We start from the raw sequence: 19,064 nt of genomic DNA, 5'->3' as shown, positions 1-19,064 counted from the left end.
GGAGGCATCAAATTCTCTGGCTTCAATTATCTTCTCTATGCAGATAATGCCTAAATCCATGTCAACAGCCCTCAAAACTCCAGGTTCACAACTTTACTTCTCTGATATTTGGGTTCTGTTTTTCAGCATCACCTCAATATTAACATGTATATAACAGAACACATTTCACCCCAAACTATGCAATTGTTGATCCCTTTACATTTTGTCCCTATCTCCAATCATTCCCTGACTTAATTTCAACTCTGATCTATCCTTTGTTAAATGAAATTACATAAAACACTTGTTAAATCTTTAAGTGCTACATAAATACCTGCTATTGTTATTGAGGAAGTCCTCTTCATTCTCTTTATAACCACCCAGCTTCAGACCCTTAAAATACTATATGCATGACTAACCAATTTCTAACTCAAATTTCTTCTCCTTACTTACAAATTAAAATGCCTATAAACTCCTTAGCCAGGCCAGACATCTTTCCTCTGGGCACATTCTTATGACAGCCCTTTACCCTAGTCAAATTAATTTTCTCAGCTATCTCTCTAAAACATCTTGTAGTTTTTCACCTTCACACCTTTGTTCAGGATATTATTCCTAGACGGAATGACTTCATTATTTTTCCCATCTTCTAAAGGTCACCTCCTCACATCATGGGGCATAGTGGCAAGATTTCTTGAAGTTAGAGGCTCTGTGTTCTAAGCCTACCTGACAGCCCAAGTCACCTAACTTCTCTGGGCCTGCTTAAGAGGAAAATGAGGGGGTTTAGGCTAGATGATATCCAAGGTCCCATTACAACTTATGATGATCCTGGGATCCAAAGCCTTCCCATTTATAGCCCATTATTCTTTTCTGCATTCCTAAAGTTATCCCTCTGGTACCACTCGACACCATCATTTTGATGTCGTTCTCAAGCAGAATGTCATGCATATAGGTACTTTATTTCTTCCTGTCCTCTGATACTCTGAACATGCTAGATGATTAATAAAACTTGTTGGCTCAGGAGTGATCGTTTCACATTTGGGTTATTCTATGTTGTGGCCACAGGAGGGCAGCACATAGCTGGTCATGGCAATCCTCTCAAGGCCCAAAGCCCCCAAAATAAAGACAGGCGATGGCAATTCACTCTCCTTTATTCCATCCCCTGGCACACAGAGGGACAAGGTTCAGCAGCATCCCTTCCCTGCCCCCTAATCCACAAATACAAAGAGATGGTGGACACCAGCAGCAAACAGGCTCCATCCCCTCTAAAGACCATGATCCCCACTGAATAGGCATCTGGTGTGACCTCCTCCACCTCTGGAATGCAGCTGGAGGTTCCTGTCAGGTTCCTAGGGCCTCTTGGAGCCAATTAGGCCAAAAAAATAAAACAGGATCACTCCTCAAAGTAGTGCTGACAGGTGGACCCAAGGCCCTATGCCCATAACCTGGGTCCCTATAAACTGTGACTGCAAGAAGGGGCAGAGCATCAGAGACACAGCACAGTCGGAGAAGGGTGGCTCAAACTCCACTGCACAGCCGCTGTGCTGCATCTGGTGAAGTGGTGGTGCAAAGCTTATTCAAATCAGAGGATCTGTCAGATGAACCATTATCTATACTGTCAATGTTCAATGATGCATTGTGGTAGCCATAGTTTCTCCACCTACACTGCAAGATATCAAAGCCAAAGCCAGTATTTCCATCTGATCTGTGCATCAATTAAAGTGATGGTCTTCTTGGCACACCAGGCAAAGCCCCACCTGCAGATGTCTCAGTGGTCTTGCATTGGTTGATGATGAGCCCTTTTTTGCAAGTAGTGGTAGTGGTGGTGGTGGTGGGAGGGGAGGGGGAAGGAGGAGGGACCTCCAGGCCACATAGGCTGATTAGCTAGAATGGCATACAGGAGGAAAACCTCACTCCCGAGGTCGATTGACCATGACCTCACCCAGGGCCTCCAGCACCTCCCTCTTATAGTCTTCGAAGTCTCCATCAATCTGGCTAACACTCTGCTCTTCTACCACCCAAAGCTGGCAGTTGGTTTCTGTGATTAGCCGAGCATCATGACTGACGACAATTACAGCTTTTGAAAAAGGGGAAAAATCAATCAGGATGAGGCAGAGAGAACTTGGACCAGTGGGAAACCAGAGGTAGAAGGGAACATGCTAGAGGGATGGGAAAGCAGGGCTGTACTAAGCTGACTCACCACCCTTGTATTCATTGATAGCTTCTCCCAAAGCGTCAATAGACTCTATATCCAAGTTGTTGGTTGGTTCATCCTGTGAAAGAAGCAGAGGAGGATCCCACAGTTTAGTAGCCCTAATGCCTGTCCATTCCTTCTCCCACCTCCTTCCCTTTAATTTTAGTTCTCCTACCAGTATGGTATGTATGAGGACCTACCAGTATGAGGACATCTGGCTCCCGACAGGCCAGCTCAGCAAACACTACTCGAGCTTTCTGTCCACCTGGGGCAGGAGGAAATGGGAGACAGAGAAGGTAAAAATTCTCATTCTTCCCAGAACTGCCAGAGAGCTGAAATACTTGGTTTCTCCCAGGTATCTGGACTATATAAATGAGGTTCTCCTTAGCCTTGCCCCTAAGACACACCTGAGAGTTTGCAGATCTGGATGGTATGGGCATGGCTCTCCAGGCCAAATCGGCCCAGACACTTTCTGGCATCCTGGTAAGGCAAGTTGAAGCCCCGCTGAAGGTACTCGGTGGCAGTCTCTTCCATGCGTAGTTGCTCTGCATACTGCTGATTGAAGAAGCCAATTTTCTACCACAGGGAGAAAGTATAGTCAGAAAGAATTAATATTCTCCCATACCCCTCCCTGCCCAGTACTAGGTTCTCCAGAGCTTACCAGCCGGTGGTTTTTCCTCATCTCCCCTTGAGTCTGCAGAGAAAAGAAGAGATTAAGAAGGTAATAACCAAGAAGGTAGATGTGAATTGGGGTTTAGGTTTTAAAAGATCATTCTATAGCAAAAATGAAAAATATGGAAATAGGTATCAAGTGATAACATTTGTACAACCCAGTGGAATTGCTTGTTGGCTCCAGGAGGGGGAAGGGAGAGAAAAATCACATAAACATGAAAAAATTTAAAATAATAAAAAAAAAGGAGAACATTGCTGGGAGAAAGGGAAAGGAGATATGTGACTTAATGGCTCAGAAAGAATGGGGTTACTGTTAAAGGGACAACCTGGTCAATAGCAAAAGAACAGAATATTATGCTCAGCAGCATTATACACATCGAAGTTACCTATTTCTCTAATAGTTAAGCAAAGAATATGAACAAATCGTTCTCAAAATGAGAACTGTCAATTACTAACAACCATATGAAAGAATGCTCCAAATCACAAATAATAAATGTAAATCAGGTTTCTCCTGATTTAGGTTTAGAAATCCAAGGTTTCTCCTCGTACCCTGCAAATTAGCAAAGATGAATTAGTCACTGTTACGAGAAATAAGCACACTGGCACATTGTTGGTAGAACTCTGTACAACCATTTGGAAAGTAATTTGGAATTATGTAAATAAAATGTCCATATTTTTTGACTTAGAGATTCCATTACTGGCTTTATACCCCAGAGGCTAGTGATAAGAAGAAAGTTTCCTTTACATATCAAAATATTTACAGCAGCCCTTTTTCTAAATGCAAAGAATTGTAACTTATTTAATAGATGCTACTGATTGTGGAATGGCTAAATAATCTATGGTTCATGAATACTGGAATATTACTATGTTGTTAAAAGAAGCATGGAAAGATCTATATGATTTGATGCAGAGTGAAGAGTCAAGAAAACAATATATACAATGACTACAACAATATAAAAGAAAGCCACACATACACAAAATCAAAAGTACAGTTTGAAAAATGATAAAGAAGCATGGTTCAAAAAGAAGAGATACAAGAAAACAGTCTTCCCTCTATCCCTCTGCAAGAGTGGGAGGTACAAATATTTTCAGCCTGTTTCAATGTCCTGCTCAGTTAGGCTAACTTTTCCCCTCTTTTTCTTAATGCCTTTAAAAATTACTACTCCTAGGATGGCTCTCTGGGAGAGGGAGAAGGATACTGGGGGCCATTATGGAGATGTGAAAATCTGAAAAGTATCAATAAAAACATCTTTAAAAATAAAGCATTATATCCTTTCATGTTTTATTTGAAATCTAATATCTTGGAAAATAGAATGATTACAAACATCATGGGTAGCAAATTATTACAAGTCTTGTTTAAGGCAAGCAATAAGTGAACTGGGAGAATATATCATCATTGTTGAACACCCCATATATTCTAAGAATAGCTTATGTGTGGTACAGCAGCTACTTCTAAAAGGAAGTAAGTTTCTAAACTACAACAGGAGTAAGAGGCACCAGAAGTATAACTATAAGACTTTGCTACTAACAGCAACACAACAATCCAGGACAATGAAAAAGAATGCTATCCACCTCCAGATAAAGAATTGTTAAGAGTATAAAGAACATGATTTATCATTTGTTTATTTGGGTATATGTTTTGGGGTTTTGGTTTTATAAGATTATTCACTTACAAAAATGAACAATATGGAAACCTATAACCCAGATTGAATTGCTTATCAGCTCTGGGAGGGGAGGTGAAGAAGGGAGGAAGATAATATGGATTATATAACTTAAGAAAACTTTTGTGGAAATTTGTTTTACAATTAAAAAAAAGAAGAAAGAAAGAGAACTATCATGGCCTTTAAATTAAAGGGCCAGGCACTTCCCACAGTCTAGAGAGAGCTATATCTCCCCAGTTAGTTGAATTCTCCTAGGGAATACTGGGACCAGAGGGGAAAGGTAATAGCTAACATTGAAGATACAAGTATTTGTGATGACAGAAGTGCACAGTACTCTTGCCATTTGTTGGGGGGCATGGGAGGAGGAGTAATAGTTGAGTTACATATGTATAACTATCAAGGGAAAAGCTATCAAGTCTGACTTATGGGAGATGGAGAAGAAAGGCATTAGAGGTATGGTGCTGGTGGAGGGGATAATTAGCCCCAAGCAAATGATACTATTAGTAGAAGTTTTCCTAGGAACATCTATGTTTAGAAAGAGGAATAATTACTACAATTGTTACAGGGAGGGCAGGAATATGGGGTTAGGTATGACCCTTAAGGAACTGTGTATCCACTAACAGAGACTCCTGGGAACAGATTCCTGTTCATATAGAGAAAGGTGGTCAAGGTTCAGGGTCCTCTCCACACTATAATTTCAACATCCTTGCTTACCTCTCCCCCAGTTTCCTCCCTTAAATACTAAAAATGGAAGGCAGAGAGAGACCCAGGTATAAGAGAAGAAGTCAGTGGGAGATGGGATCCCCAAACTTACTGGAGTCAGCTTTCCTGTGAGCAGAAGTAGCAGTGTACTCTTCCCCACACCATTGGGGCCTACAATGCATACTGGAGGACAGGTTTAAAGGGGGAGAAAAAAAGAGACAAAATTGCTATAGTAATTTTCCTTGGCTTCCCACTTCTAATCCCCACAACCCATACCTATTCCTGTTCCTCTACTCACTCCTTGAGTCCATGTCAATTCCAAAGTCCAGATTCTTGAAGAGTGGCTTCTGTCCCTCATAGCCAAATGTTACACCTAGAATAAGAGAGGGGACATGGCTAAGCTAGCCTGGGATTCTTCATCAATCTTCCTGGGCTACCAAAATAACTCAGCCTTATCTTGGAGTAAATTGAGCAGGAAAAAGGCCCAAGAAGAACTGTTTTGCTTACAAGGAAAGAGTCTTCTCAAGGGAGGTGATATAGTGTTTAAAAAACCAAAAGCATGAATAAAGCAAAACAAAACAAAACAAAAAAACAATTAGGGGTAAAAATGGCACCAGGAAATGTTTTGCATGACAATACATGCATATTCCAGATTGAATTGCTTATCAATTCTGGGAGGGGGAGGGAAGGGAGACAATATGGCAACAGAGAAGGAATAGGACTAAGATGAGGGGGATGGAAGCATTTGGGTAGGTTTAAGGATGTGTGTGTGTACATATCCTAGTCCTGCCTTTATAGGCTCTCCACTAACCATGCAGTCCCAGCACAGGGGGGCTCAGTGGTGGAGGGTCAGGGAAAGTGAATCGCACAATATATTCCTTTGGTCGTTTCAAAAGCTCAGGTGTCTCTTGTGCCTCTTCATCCTGGTTCTTCCGCCGACATTTCTGCTGCTTCCTAGTCAAGGCCTCCTTTGTTTGCTTCTCCTGGGGAGGCAGGAGATGGAAGCATAGGTATCATGCAATCTGCATGGATCAGATTATAGGAATCTCTGGGCATAATTCCTTTATCCCACCCTAGGGAAAAATGAAAGGGTGTGCTCAACAAAAGCCTTGACTCCCTAAAGGAAAACTCAAGTCAGGGATGCTCAACAAAACATGCTAGTTGCAAAAGACTTGGGTGTCATCTGCCCCTGCCCCTGCCCCTGCATCTCACCGCCTGCTTGGTGGACTTGCCCCCAGCCTTGAGCTCTTTCAGCTTCTTTTCCTGCTTCTCATATTGCTTCAAAAGCTCTTTTTGTTTCTGCTGGTACATCTTTTTGAATGTCACTAAGACAGGAATAGAAGGTAAGAATCAGCAGCTGCCCTCTTACCTATTTGGGAGAGGATGTGGGTCTTGGCAGTGTTTAGGTCATCACTATGCCTTCTTGCCCATTTTTCTATCCCCTTTAGTGTGCTAGAAGACCCCAAGTGAAGAAGAATCCCCTTGCCCTCATCATTCTCCACTTACTATAGTTGCCCCTATAGTAGTGGAGCCTCTGGGCATCCAGGTGGATAATATCAGTACAAACATCATCCAGGAAACCCTGGTCATGGGATACAATGAGCAGTGTCTTCCGCCAGCCCTGAAGATAACTTTGGGGAAAAAAAAGGAAGTGGGTAAGTTCACCAATGTTGAAATTAAAGAAGACAGGGTTAAAAGGAAGGTAAAATCAATGGGAAAGGGTGAAATTTGGAGGTATCACAGAAAGATGTTTTTTGAAGGTGTCAAGGAAAATGAAAAGATATCTGGGATCTGAAGTAAGGAGGGAAGATAAATCAATATAACATAATAAAGGAATCTCAAAAAGGATGTAAACAGAAAGGTTAGGCTTGAAGATGACCCACTTGTTGAGCCAAATGACAGCATTGAGGTCCAGGTGGTTGGTAGGCTCATCCAACATCAATAGTGTAGGCTCCATGAAAAGTGCCCTATAATATAGAGTAGAGGAAAGATTACAAGGAAGGAAGAAACAGGTCTCTTTTACCCAAGAGATCCTCCAGTTTCCTTTGAAAACTTGGGGAATGGGAGGTGGGAGTGGGAGAAGCCTAGGACATTTACCTAAAGCCTTCTAGTGTTCTGCTAAGTTGTTCAGGTGTTTGTTGTGTCCAACTCTTCATGACCCCATTTGGGAATTTTCTTGGCAAAGATACTTGAGTGGTTTGCCATTTCCTTCTCCAGCTCATTTTACAGATGAGGAAACTGAGGCAAACTTACATGACTTGCCAGGGGTCACATAGCTAGTACTAGATTTGAACTCTGGAAGAAGAGTCTTCCTGTCTCCAGGCCTGGCACTCTATACACTGAGTCACCTAACTGCCTTCTACTAAGGAGGCTGAGATACCAAAATATTACTAAAAGCAGAATAAGGAAAAATTTAGGCACTCAACTGTGCCAATAAGCAGTGAGTAGGAAAGGAATTATCTTTCTTTACACATCTGGATGGGCCCTGGGAAATAATGGAAAGCAAAAACAACAACAACAAAAAAACATGGAAAGGACACTTTGGGACTGGTGGAATTAGTTCTACCTGGCTAGGGAGACACGCATACGCCAGCCCCCCGAAAACTTCTGTGTGGGTCGATTCTGCATCTCTGGGTCAAAGCCCAGACCAGCAAGGATTCGACGGGCTTTGGCCTCTGCTGCAGCAGCTCCCATAGCTCGAAGTTCTTCATATACCTGGAAGAAAGGTAAAAGGATAATGATGATTTTAAGTCCTGAACATCTTGCTAACTTTGCTTCCCACATGGTGCACACTCTATACTTAGGCCACCCTAGATCATGCTTCACATCCTATCCTGTTCCCTATCATGTCAACTGACTCTTCTCACTGTCCCTGTAGCTTCCCAAACCCAAACTTTTGTATCTTTAATATACCCTGTGCTTGACATACAGTAAGCACTTTTATTCACTTGTTCCTTCATTAACACAGTTTGATAAAAAGCAAGTCCCTGAATGTCTCCCTATGTACTGTTCTCTGAATGTCCTTCACCTTCTCAAGCTTCTCTGCTGCAGCATCATCTCCTTGTTCCAGCCTTCCCTGGAGCCTCTTCTCCTCTTCTAGAAGCTTCAGCCTCTTGGTGTCAGCACGAAGCACAGCCTGGACAGCTGGGGTCTCATCAGCTACCACTTCTGTGGTGGGGAAAAGGGTTGTGGTTCTTGGATTGGAGCTCAGGCACCTGGCCTCCAGAGGGCTTACTTTCTCTCTTTGTTTCCCTCAAATTCTGCCTAGTTCTTTCCACAGGCTTCTCTTTCCTTAGTATAGTACACCTATATTTTCCCCCTCCTTCAAAATTCCATCAATTCTTCCTTCTCTTCCTCTCCCCCTCATATCAGGCCAATCTCCCCATACCATTCACATAGCCATCCCACCATCTACTCCTCCCTATAACCCACCCACCTCACTTTCAAAACATTTCATCCTCCCTGCCCTCCTCCTCAATCCTCTTGATTCCTACCTTGCTCACAAAGCAACACATCTATATTGGGAGGGATGCTAAGAGCTCGATTGGCAATGTGTTTGAGTAGCGTGGTCTTGCCCTTACTGAGGAAAAAGAGTAGTCAGAACTGGATTTATGACCCAAATCCCTCTACCTATGACCCTTCCCTCTCCTCACCCATTGGGCCCCACTAGTCCATAGCGGCGGCCAGCCACAATGTACAGGTCTGCATTAACGAAGAGCTCCTTTCCATGGGCTGAGATGCTAAACTTCTCCAGCTGGGAATAAGGGACAGTAGAAGAGAGAAAATAGTCACTACCTTGTCATGCTACAATGATTGTACCATACCTCCCATCGCTAAAAGGGAGTGAAAATCTTTTCTCCCATCTCAGTTCCCCATTGTTTTTAATGGCATACCTTCTGAAATAACTTAATCTAAAATGTTCTTACCCCCCCTTATATAACTCATTCCAAACCTCTTTTCCTCAAGATGGCACTATTTCTACACATTAAATCTATTCCCACCCCACTCTGCTTCAGGGCCCACCTACCTTGATGTCAGAGGCATTCTCCAACATGGCCTGGCGGGAAGACACTTCAGCCTGGGACACTGAGAAATCATTTTCAGCAGCATTGGCTGCCTTTAGTGTGGCTACTTGTCTTTCATACTCCATCTACAAAATAGAAAAAAAGAATGGATTTAGATATAATCCAATCCCATCTTCCTATACCCAGGCATACAACCCAGGTCACATGGTCCAAATAATTTCTTCCTTCAATTAGATCCTATATAGTCCCTTAAAGCCTCAGGCTTCTTTTCTTCCTAACTTCCAGCTGCCTTAGAAATCCAAACATCTGTTCTTCCTCCCTAATACTCTCCCCAATTCACCTGTTTTTTTAGCTTCTTTTTCTCCTTCTTGCTGAGGTGAGCATAGGGATCATCTGCTTTGACCTCACCCTCTTCTTCTTCATCCCCTTCTCCTTCCTCCTCTGAACCCTGTGGGAATGGATAAACAATAAGTAACCAAAGTTTTGTTCCCTCAAGGACCAAGGAATTTGGTATTTGGTTCTTTTCTGTGGCACTATTTCACAATTAGTTGTGTGTTGGAATTCAATTCAATAGTGGCGATGTGCACAACTAAGGCACTGTGTATGGTATAAGGAAGGCAGAGACAAAAATAAATCAGGAAGCTTATGTTTTGCTGGGTGATAAAACACACACAAGTAGTAGTAAATGAAAGTTAATTTGGAGAGGAAGAAAATACTAGACACTGAGGCGTCAAGAAAACAACTGGTACCAACTAGATTAGAACCTCAAATTCCATAGAATATTACAAAGATGTCTTTGACTTCCCCAAAATTATCATTTTCTGAACAAAGGAATGAAAAATGAAATTAGAACTAAATAACTATAATCTAACATCTGGTATCTACCATGTGAGCATATAGTAAATTAGATTTAAACGGTGTAAATGGACAAATGAATGAACTAGGGAGTCTTCATTATCCCACAAATCATATATACTGTGGGCTGCAAGAGATATATTAGAGATCAAGTCAAACTCTCATTTTACTGATGAAGGCTTTGAGACCAGAAAGAAGAAATGATTGCTCATCTCAATAGAGGTGGTAGATAATAGACAAGATTTTGAATTTCAGTTCTCTGATTTCAAACACTGAATCTTTTCCCCTATGCCACACTGTCCCTTAAGATGATCTATGTCATCCCAGAGATACAGTCCCCTTATCCTCCTGCACCAAGCCTCACCAGAAATGCCCTCTTTCCTTCTTGAAGAACCTGCCCCTGCAACCCCATACCTGTTCCACTTTTTTGAGTTTATCCTTCCCTTGTTTGGAAAGTTCCTTCTCTTTGGGTATTTCTTCTTCCTCTTCATCATCCAGAGCAGCAAATTTATTCTGAGGCTGATTGGCAAAGTACAATAGTTTTAGCAGGTGAAATTCCCATGACTGCTCTTCCTAACATTCCCAAAGGATTTTCTTTACCTTCACTTTCCCTTTTGACTTCTCTTCCTTCCCCTTTCTGACTTTTTGCTCAGGCTGCTGCTCCTGGGACACAGCCTGAGGAGAATGGCAAAAACAACTATGTCACATGTTATAGTAATGCCAATAGAAACAATAGTTGACTACTAACATTTCCATAGCACTTTATGGTTTGTGAAAACACTTTCTATACATCATCTCACTGAAATCTCTATGAGATAGATAAAAGAACTAAGAGAGTTTTCTGACCCAGAACATTGAAGACTGGATAAATGAGGCAGAAACTCAGGCATGAGGAAAAAATACAAATATGCTAGAACACACAACACACACACACACACACACACACACCACAGATATCTGGCCTAAACCTGACATAATGAGGGAAAATTTTCTTTGGGGAAATGTGTCCTAAAAGGCGGTGGATACTGATTTTAGGCATAAAGGAACACAAGACCACAAATTCCAAGCTGGGAGTTACCTTAGAAGTAACCTAGTTCCTCATTTTATAGAGAAGGAAGCTGAGGCCCAGAGAGAGAGATGAAGTGATTTGCTCAAAACTAACCAAATTATAAATGATAGAGATCGATTTTAAATTCAGGTCTCCTGCCTCTAAATCTAGTGTTCTTTCCATTCAACAATAATACTTTTCTTTACATCCATAGGGAAAAGGGACATGAAAGATGGATGCTATGGGATGGTACTGACTGTGATGAATGGGCTGTGCAAAGGAAATATTAAAAAATGAGGGAAAAAAGGCAGAAGCCTGGTAGGAAAAGGGCTTTTTTTGGGTTGTCATGAACTTAAGTTTTATTGAACAAAAGAGCTCCTGAATCAGGATTAAAAATCACATTTGAAGGATTATTTTGGCTACATATACAAAACAGGCTCAAGTAAGAACTCATAAATGCAAAAAATATGGCAAAGGAGGTGAAAGGTGTCAGAATATTATACTTGATGACGAGAACAGTAATTTTGTAAACATTAATTAGGCACAATTCTAGACTCTATTGAGAAGAGCCATTCCTACCCACCTTATTGATTCTATTTTTCTCTGGTTTAGCAGGTTTTAATGGCTGTTCTTCCTCCTCTTCTTCCTCACTCTGGTCCTGTATCAAGGCAGCGAAGACATTACCACCCTAGGGAAAGAAAGAAGAATATAAGTGAAGACATGAAATCCATAACTCTGACCTGAGAAATCCATCCACCACACAGGAGTGCTCACCTTAGCTTTCTTCCCACCTCGGGGTACTGGGACAGGTACTGAAACAACAGGGAGAAAGTAAGTAGAAAAGAGACACATGATGCCTGACCTTGTAATTTTCCACAAGGAATCTGGTCCCCCCTGCAATCTCATTCTTTCTGAAGATTTCTGTTTAGGATTCCCACTTTACTCACCCTCATCTTCCTCATCACTGGCTGGCACAGAAAGCTTCTTGAGCCTTTCCATAAGTTCCTTCTCTTCCCCGTCATCATCATCAGCATCCTTCTTTCGTCGCCCTTTCCGGTTTTCTCGCTTTTTTTTCTGTTGTTGTTGCTAAAGGCACAAGGGAATAGCTAAATAAAACCCAGATCCATTATCTATCCTTCCCTCACACAACTCCACATCTGTCAACATGTACAATAGTAAGCTGGCTTCAGATACTTTGGTTTTATAGCACTTAGCACAACATGCCTGCTGTTCTTTTTCTTTGGCTATCTTCTCTTCCTCTTCCTCCTCCCCAGCGTGCTTCTCCTCTATAGCCAATTCTTCGAAGAACTAGGAAATAAGAAGAAATAAGAGGAATTTGGGGTAGTGAAGGAAAACAATTATAGCCAAAGGAAATTCTACCAAACTCTACATGTGTCCCTTCCCTTCCGCCAGCTTTCCTTCTTATATTGTCCTGACCCTCACATTTAGTTATTTACTTTCATAGACTGTCAACTGCCCATTTACCATCTCTAAGTTTCCTTTTAGTCCCTAATTTTCTCACCGTCTTTTTGGTCTTCTTGTCCTTCTTTCCTTTCTTGACAACCTTATCTGGAGAGAAAAGTAAGTAATACCTTTATTTCTCAATCTTTAAATTCTACAGAAGCTCAAATTTGCTACAAGCTCAGCCAATGTCTATTTTCCTCTTAGAATTGGGTCTTAATGAAGTTAGCCCAATCCCTGGATCTCTTTCCCAACCTAGGCAGGTAACTCTATTTTATCTCTGAAGAGAGAATCTATTTCAATTTAGCCTAACCTCATGATCCTTCTTTACCCTCATCATCTCTCAGGGATACAACTAGTTCTTTTTTCCCCCCTCGTTCTTCTATGAGCAATAAGATATATGACTATATATTTATAATTGGAACAGATTTTTGAGATGCTATCTAGTTCACTAATCTCCTCTCTTCTCCTCCACAGCCTTATTTTACAGATCATGAGGCTTATTTAGGTTAAGTGACTTGCCCATGATCAAAAGAGAGTAAATGTTCCAGACACGATACTATGGTTTTGGGGTACAAGAAGAGTTATCACTGTTTCTTTTGCCTAAAAGATCTAGAATTCTAGCAGGGCCCAGAGGGACACTGGGATCCTGCCCTTCTTAGGTTTACTGATAATTGAGTTATAGGAGGATAGTGTCCACATTAGGGAGTATCCAGGAAAAGCCAGAGTAACACGAGTTTCCCATTTTCCCCATCCATACCCTCCTCTACACACACATCTTTTATATGTGTTCTCTCCTCCCAAATCTCACCCATGCTACTACCTGCTTCCACGCTACTTATGCTCACTCCACCCTAAACTTTCAGGGTCCGAGGACTCTCAGTAGACCAGCTTCTAAACCCGCGCACGCGCACTGTCTTCCCGGTCGCACGCTCTCCGACAGATGTCAGACTAGGATTCTACCTCGCGCCTGCTTTCCCCATCTCTCCTCCCTCGCACACGTGCGATCCTAGGCTCCCCATGGCCTCGCTCTCTAATGGTCCGTCTTGTTCTCTCACCAGCAGGGCTAGAGTTCTCTCGGTCCCCAATCCACTCCGGCTCCGGCAGCTGCCGCTGCTGCTGCTGCTTCCCCGCCTTCGGCATCGCGGCGGCAGTTAAGACTATTCCGGGTGCTGCTAGCTCTACTTCCGCTTCCGGTGGCTTGCGAAAAGGTTAAGTAATGCGAGATCCAATAGGATACTGGGGACGCGACCCGGACGCGTTCCAGCTTCCTACCACCCACGCTCTGGCCCGTAGCGGTCTAGAACTAGGCTCTTTAAGTAATGACTGCGGATGGGGCCGAATCCATCGCGTCCTCTTAGCTTTTACTAGGCTCAGAGCTCCGGGCGGGGTCTTCGAAAATGACTCATGAGAGCTGTAGCTCGGCCTTTCCACTAATAAAGACAAAGATGCTGTAACATTCAAGGGGAACGGGGGCACAAATGCAATTTCAGGACTAAGTTTCTGCAGCAGGGATCCCTTCCTCCACAAAGGATCATGGAATCTGAACTGGCGTATCGGGGGTTTCGGGAATCATGGGAGAAGCGTTTCAGCCTAGGTAGTTGCGCTAAGCATAGTGGGTAGTGATGGCTCGAGGTTTTTTTGAATCCTGGTAATATCATTTAGCCACTGGGGACTCAGTTTCCTCCTCTGGAAAAAGGGGAGGTGGGAAAGGAGTGAAGAGGCGACTTAGAAAACCTCCCAGTATCCGAGTCTATGAAATTATGGACTCAAGGACCCAACAGTTCTGTGGGGCTTCCAGGTTATATAAAAAATTGGTTTCAATTGAGGGGTCCCTGATTTCAGGGTATGACAACACATAAGACCAGACAAAGACCACCAACAAAGTGATGGAACCAGACTTGTCTTCAACCATTCAATATAACTCAATTCAAGAATTTATTTAAGTGCCTGCTTATGTGCAAGGCATTGTACTCTGCAACTGGGACACACTGGGACAAAAACATGTCTCTGCCCTTAAGCTTCCATTCTACTATAAGGAAAATTAAAGATACAAACAACATGAATATAGATAAGTAAATATGAAGTATATACAAAGGTATTGGAATGGAGTCCAGCAACTAGGGAGATTAGATTTGTGCAGAATGTTGCATGTGAGCTAAGCTTTTAAGAGTTAGGGGATCCCAAGAGGCAAAGGTAAGGTGGATGAACATTCCAGGTAATGAGAATAAGGTTTAGAAGCAGGAAATGCAATGTCCTGTACTGGGCAACAGCAAATAAGCCAGGTGAGTAGGAAAACACAAGAGTGCATAAAAAGCAATAGGAAATAAAACATTAAACAAGCTGGAGCCAGAGTAGAGGTTTAAGTGCCAAAGAGGAATTTGTATTTTAGCTTATACTAGAATACTCTGTTCCTCATACACAAAGACTTCGGGAATACCAGTATTAAATAAAATGTTTCCTCAGTTTATTTTTTAAAAAAGCACTAGAACAAAAACTTTTCAACCAGTCATGGCTCCAGTCCCTCCATTTCCCCACATTCCCTAATCTTTCTCAAGGCCCTACTCATACAACTTAAAATCTGTTTTCACAGAAAACCTACACAGGATAAAGGTAAGGAAAACAGGAAAGGCAGTAGTATCATCTAAACTCCAACCAGTGAGATAGGGGAATTTCCTTGCCCAGAGATCTATACTGGGTAGAGATTCACAGAATCCAACTGACAGGATATGGGAAAAGGAGAGGAAGGGAAAGAAAATTAGGAGTAAGGTAAAGAGCCATTATTTCACACTCAGAATGACTTGGGGAGATGGGGAAATAGGTGAACCACAAGGTAGCTTGCTAAAGGGAATTTCTTAGATCTATTGCTGAAGGTGAGGAAGGGGCTGAAGGACACCACTAACAAGACAATGAAGTAAAGATAGTGTCTTTTTTCAAAACTATCCAGGGGCTCACAAGAACCACAGGTCTCACAAGAACCACAAGTAATACTTGAAGGGGGAAAGTTGTGGGTGAACAGCACCAATTAGGTTTCCATTACAACTCATCAGGGGAAAATATAGCATTGAAATCAAAACCCCTCCTTCCCATTCCACCTCTAACAGAAGAAACATATGATGCAGATCAATGAATGGAAAACCTTTCACATCAACTACTGATGTGGAATGCTGCATATACTGTGAGATGTGGTCCATCTGATGACTTGTTTGCATAAGTGACTTTCTTTGTTTCAAGACAGGGCTGCAGGAAGAGTGTTACTGGGAAGTGACAATGGTGTAAAAAACAAAAGTATCAATAAAACATTATTTTTTAAAAAACCTCCTCTGCTACTCTCCTCATTTTCTCCCCCTCTCCCCCCATCCTCCCATACCCCCAGGTAGGAGAAAGAAGAGGATCAGGCTCAGGCTCCTTCCTTGGCTGGAGGTATTGGGCAGAAACACCTCTGAGAAGCCAACAAAGAATAATAGGGCAATGGGCTTCCAGAATAGAAAAGGTCCACTGGAGCCTGACTGGTGGAAGGCACAGTTTTACAATGGAGGTCCATTCACCCCTGGGTGGTAGAAGGCACAAAGATCTTCATAGCGGCAGTGACCCTTTGAAAAGTGTCTGCAGACAGGGCGATTGGATTTATCTGTGGAAGCAAGTGGGAGAAAGGCAGCATAAGATTTTAGGAGGACAGAACCAGGGGGACACCTCATTGGTACTCTAAAGGGAAACATTCCAGGAAATGCTCCTTTTCTAGGATTAAGGAATCCCCCAAGGCTATAAGCTTGGGGGGTGGGGGGAGTGAGGTAACTTGGCAGTGAAGGCAGAAGGGCATTCTGGGATTTATAGTCATTGTCTTCTGGACACAGGAATAAAATATGAGGAGTAATGCTACTAACCTGTTCTATCACCTTCCTGAACTCCATCCTTGAGTTGAGGGGCATTCTTGGGCCAGGGGATGTTCTTAGATGGATGGTGGCTACTGCTCCCTCCAAGGTTTCTCCATCCATTGGGAGGACCATTCCTGGCATGATCCCCATAGCCTGTTCCCCACCTAGGTTCTGGATCCTCATAAGCCCAACGGCTATGTAGGTATGGTCGAGGCCTAGGTCCTGGGCCCCCTCTCATTGGGCACCCTCCCCAAAAAGGGACTGGGAGGCTTAGGAGTGGTGGGATCACTGGTCCCCTTAAGCCCTGAGGGCCTCTGTGGAAGCCTAAAGAGAGACAAACAGAAAGACAGAAAGTTTCTGGTGAACCAAATACTCAGGTTGGTCAGAAATAATTTTCCTTCTTGAGTTTCATGCCAACACCTCCCCCAACCCCCAAGACCTGCTCTCTCCTATAGGAACTTTTAGAGTGCTTTGCCAGTAACAAGTACTTAATTTGTTCATTTAAATCAATCTAGGCTTGTGGCCTTTCAGACCCTTTCCACTCACCTGGATCAGGGCCACCAAACTTTCCATTGGCTATGGGAGGAGGGCCCAAGAGGCTGGGTGGACCTAAGAGCAGGAAAAAGATAGATAAGCACCAGGGACCACAGTCCAACTTAGTAAAGTCCAGTTTACGCAATAGTTCAGGACCTTTATTGAGTTCTCTGTTCTTTTTGCTCTTCAAATCAGGACTCAATAGTACACAGTATGACTGAAACCTTTTGGAGCACTAGACTTGACTGATTTTCCCTGTATCCAGCAAGCCCTTAAGGGTCTTCTACTATCTATGGGCAAGGTGCTGTCTTGGGAACCAAAGACTAAATGAAAAAGTCTCTGCACTTCAGGTGCTTACTTTCTATGAATACATAAAGAATATCATATTGATATTATATCACGCTTCAGAAGAATAAAAGAAAAGCAGAATCTGTTATCAACATCTTAGAAAATAACAAGAAAAATAAACCACCAGGAAATACATAGGAAAACTATACTATGCGAGAAGAGGGCTCCATCATGGAACAAATAGAGGCCTATGGATAAACCTGTAATTGTCCTCTAACCCAGAAGTGAAGGTCTCAAATATAAGAAAGTGGAAGGGGGTCCCTTTTCCAAGCTAACATCTGCCTTTATAAGGCCAAAAGATGGGAGCAACTAAGTTAGAGCTAACATTTATTATCCCAGTTAGTGGTGTCAGTTTCAGGATTCTTATGGCCATTTATTCTCAGTGGTTACTATGATTCACACCATGGTCACTGGAAGTTAGGGGTAGGCAAACTGAATTGTGTTCTTGGACAAAATGAACTTAAAAAACCTAGAGATTTTTTTTTTGCATAAAAATATCCAATAAAGATATCATTAAAAAGGAAACAATTAAGATTTTGATCTTTCAAAAAAATCCCCCACAAAACTGTGTTTTGTCCAAACATACCAAACTGCACAGATCTCATTAATCAAAGCAAAAGCTAACTCAACTGTAAAACTGACAAACACAATTGGAGACTTCAAAATATTTAAAGTATTTTCCTCACTCGGTATTAATCTCTTCTTGCAATCAATTAATCAACAACATTTCATGAAATGCCTTTTGTGTGACAAGCACCGGGGATACAAAACACAAGGGGGGGAGTAGGAGCTAGGGGAAGAAGTTTTGGTTTAAGCAGTGCCTGGGATTGTGAATGGGGCCTTAGAACCGCAGACGGTTAAGTCCAATTCGGTAAGCGTGGTTAAACTGGGTTAACACTTCCCTAATTAGCATTCACTCCTCCCATCTGTATAGAGTGCCTTAGGTCATTTAGTCCACTCCCCACCCAGAACACAACAGAAGGAGGCAAATGAGACAAATTAACTTGCTCAAGTTTGCAGGCAGTCAATAATTGGGATGAGAACCTCTAAATCCAAAATGCTTGTTACTCGATATTCTCGTTCCCATAATATGAAACTTTCTTTTATACTACATCTATCTCACTCGTGAGATAGACAACGATAACCTGGGCAGACAATGGGGGAGGGTAGTGGCGGCTAGCGCAGCCCAGTCCACTTACTTTTATTTGTCTACGTCAGAAGCATGCACATTCACTCGTTACCGAACCGGGAATATAGACTCACCACTCTTCCATTCTCCCTAGGCACGTGCATCGGCCGCCCCCGCCCTTCCTCCCCTTCCCGGGCGCGCCACAGTACAGGGGGTAAGCGCATGTGCGCTCTTACACTTTTAGCTCTCCGTACCCCACCGCCCTTAAAAAGGGAAGGAGAATATCTTTCTTGCCTAGCGCTACTCTACAATAAGACGCAATGTGGGCTCCTTCCCTTTCAGGCCGCTGTAATCTCATTCAGTTCTCGCCTTCTCCCTCCACGCCTTGGCGAGTTTTGTCTCGTGCCCTTGTTCCAGGCCCTCCTCAGGTCCATACACCTCTCCCTTACCAGAAGGGCTCCTACTCTCCTCATCCCCACTCTCCTCGGGGTCCGGTGGCCGCTGCTTCCCCCTCTTGGGCATCACGGCCAGCGTAATAGCAGCGAGGAGAGTCGCGGCCGGCGGGAGAAGGGGGCGGTATATGGAGG

The 19,064-nt window shown here is 42.9% G+C and overlaps 2 protein-coding genes and 1 non-coding gene across 3 annotated transcripts; all 3 read right to left on the bottom strand.

Annotated features, from left to right (window-relative positions):
• Positions 1–1,106: 1,106 nt before the first annotated feature.
• ABCF1 (ATP binding cassette subfamily F member 1) lies at positions 1,107–13,806 on the bottom strand. The gene is made up of 25 exons (XM_007483482.3): positions 13,650–13,806; positions 12,653–12,699; positions 12,355–12,438; positions 12,078–12,216; positions 11,905–11,942; positions 11,714–11,818; positions 10,683–10,757; positions 10,497–10,601; positions 9,568–9,675; positions 9,230–9,352; positions 8,856–8,956; positions 8,697–8,782; positions 8,231–8,370; positions 7,769–7,917; positions 7,086–7,169; positions 6,709–6,833; positions 6,415–6,527; positions 6,014–6,185; positions 5,501–5,575; positions 5,315–5,385; positions 2,829–2,861; positions 2,575–2,743; positions 2,368–2,432; positions 2,174–2,246; positions 1,107–2,050 (listed from the first exon to the last, which is right to left on the bottom strand). Exons 1-25 carry the CDS (start codon positions 13,732–13,734, stop codon positions 1,884–1,886), a joined length of 2,532 nt encoding a protein of 843 aa, XP_007483544.1. The 5' UTR covers positions 13,735–13,806; the 3' UTR covers positions 1,107–1,883.
• On the bottom strand, positions 8,781–8,855 carry MIR12326 (microRNA mir-12326). Its single transcript, NR_162861.1, has one exon. It is a non-coding gene; the product is annotated as a microRNA mir-12326 (primary transcript).
• A 694-nt stretch (positions 13,807–14,500) lies between the features above and the next one.
• On the bottom strand, positions 14,501–19,058 carry PRR3 (proline rich 3). Its single transcript, XM_007483480.3, has 4 exons — positions 18,927–19,058; positions 17,013–17,075; positions 16,476–16,790; positions 14,501–16,222 (listed from the first exon to the last, which is right to left on the bottom strand). Exons 1-4 carry the CDS (start codon positions 18,997–18,999, stop codon positions 16,119–16,121), a joined length of 555 nt encoding a protein of 184 aa, XP_007483542.1. The 5' UTR covers positions 19,000–19,058; the 3' UTR covers positions 14,501–16,118.
• Positions 19,059–19,064: the final 6 nt, after the last annotated feature.

Source organism: Monodelphis domestica, chromosome 2 (genome assembly GCF_027887165.1).
Source record: "Monodelphis domestica isolate mMonDom1 chromosome 2, mMonDom1.pri, whole genome shotgun sequence".
Classification (NCBI taxonomy): Eukaryota; Metazoa; Chordata; class Mammalia; order Didelphimorphia; family Didelphidae; genus Monodelphis; species Monodelphis domestica.
This window is presented reverse-complemented; position numbering and strand designations above follow the sequence as displayed.

Excerpts from the sequence above, each read along its gene's own strand:
- PRR3 (XM_007483480.3), bottom strand. The coding sequence starts at position 18,999 with ATGCCCAAGAGGGGGAAGCAGCGGCCACCGGACCCCGAGGAGAGTGGG. Across the intron at positions 16,791-17,012 it reads GTTTGGTGGCCCTGATCCAG|GCTTCCACAGAGGCCCTCAG; the intron begins GTGAGTGGAAAG and ends GTCTCTCTTTAG. Across the intron at positions 16,223-16,475 it reads TCAGGAAGGTGATAGAACAG|ATAAATCCAATCGCCCTGTC; the intron begins GTTAGTAGCATT and ends TTGCTTCCACAG.
- ABCF1 (XM_007483482.3), bottom strand. The coding sequence starts at position 13,734 with ATGCCGAAGGCGGGGAAGCAGCAGCAGCAGCGGCAGCTGCCGGAGCCG. Across the intron at positions 12,700-13,649 it reads AGAGAACTCTAGCCCTGCTG|ATAAGGTTGTCAAGAAAGGA; the intron begins GTGAGAGAACAA and ends TTTTCTCTCCAG. Across the intron at positions 8,783-8,855 it reads GGACTAGTGGGGCCCAATGG|TAAGGGCAAGACCACGCTAC; the intron begins GTGAGGAGAGGG and ends CTTTTTCCTCAG.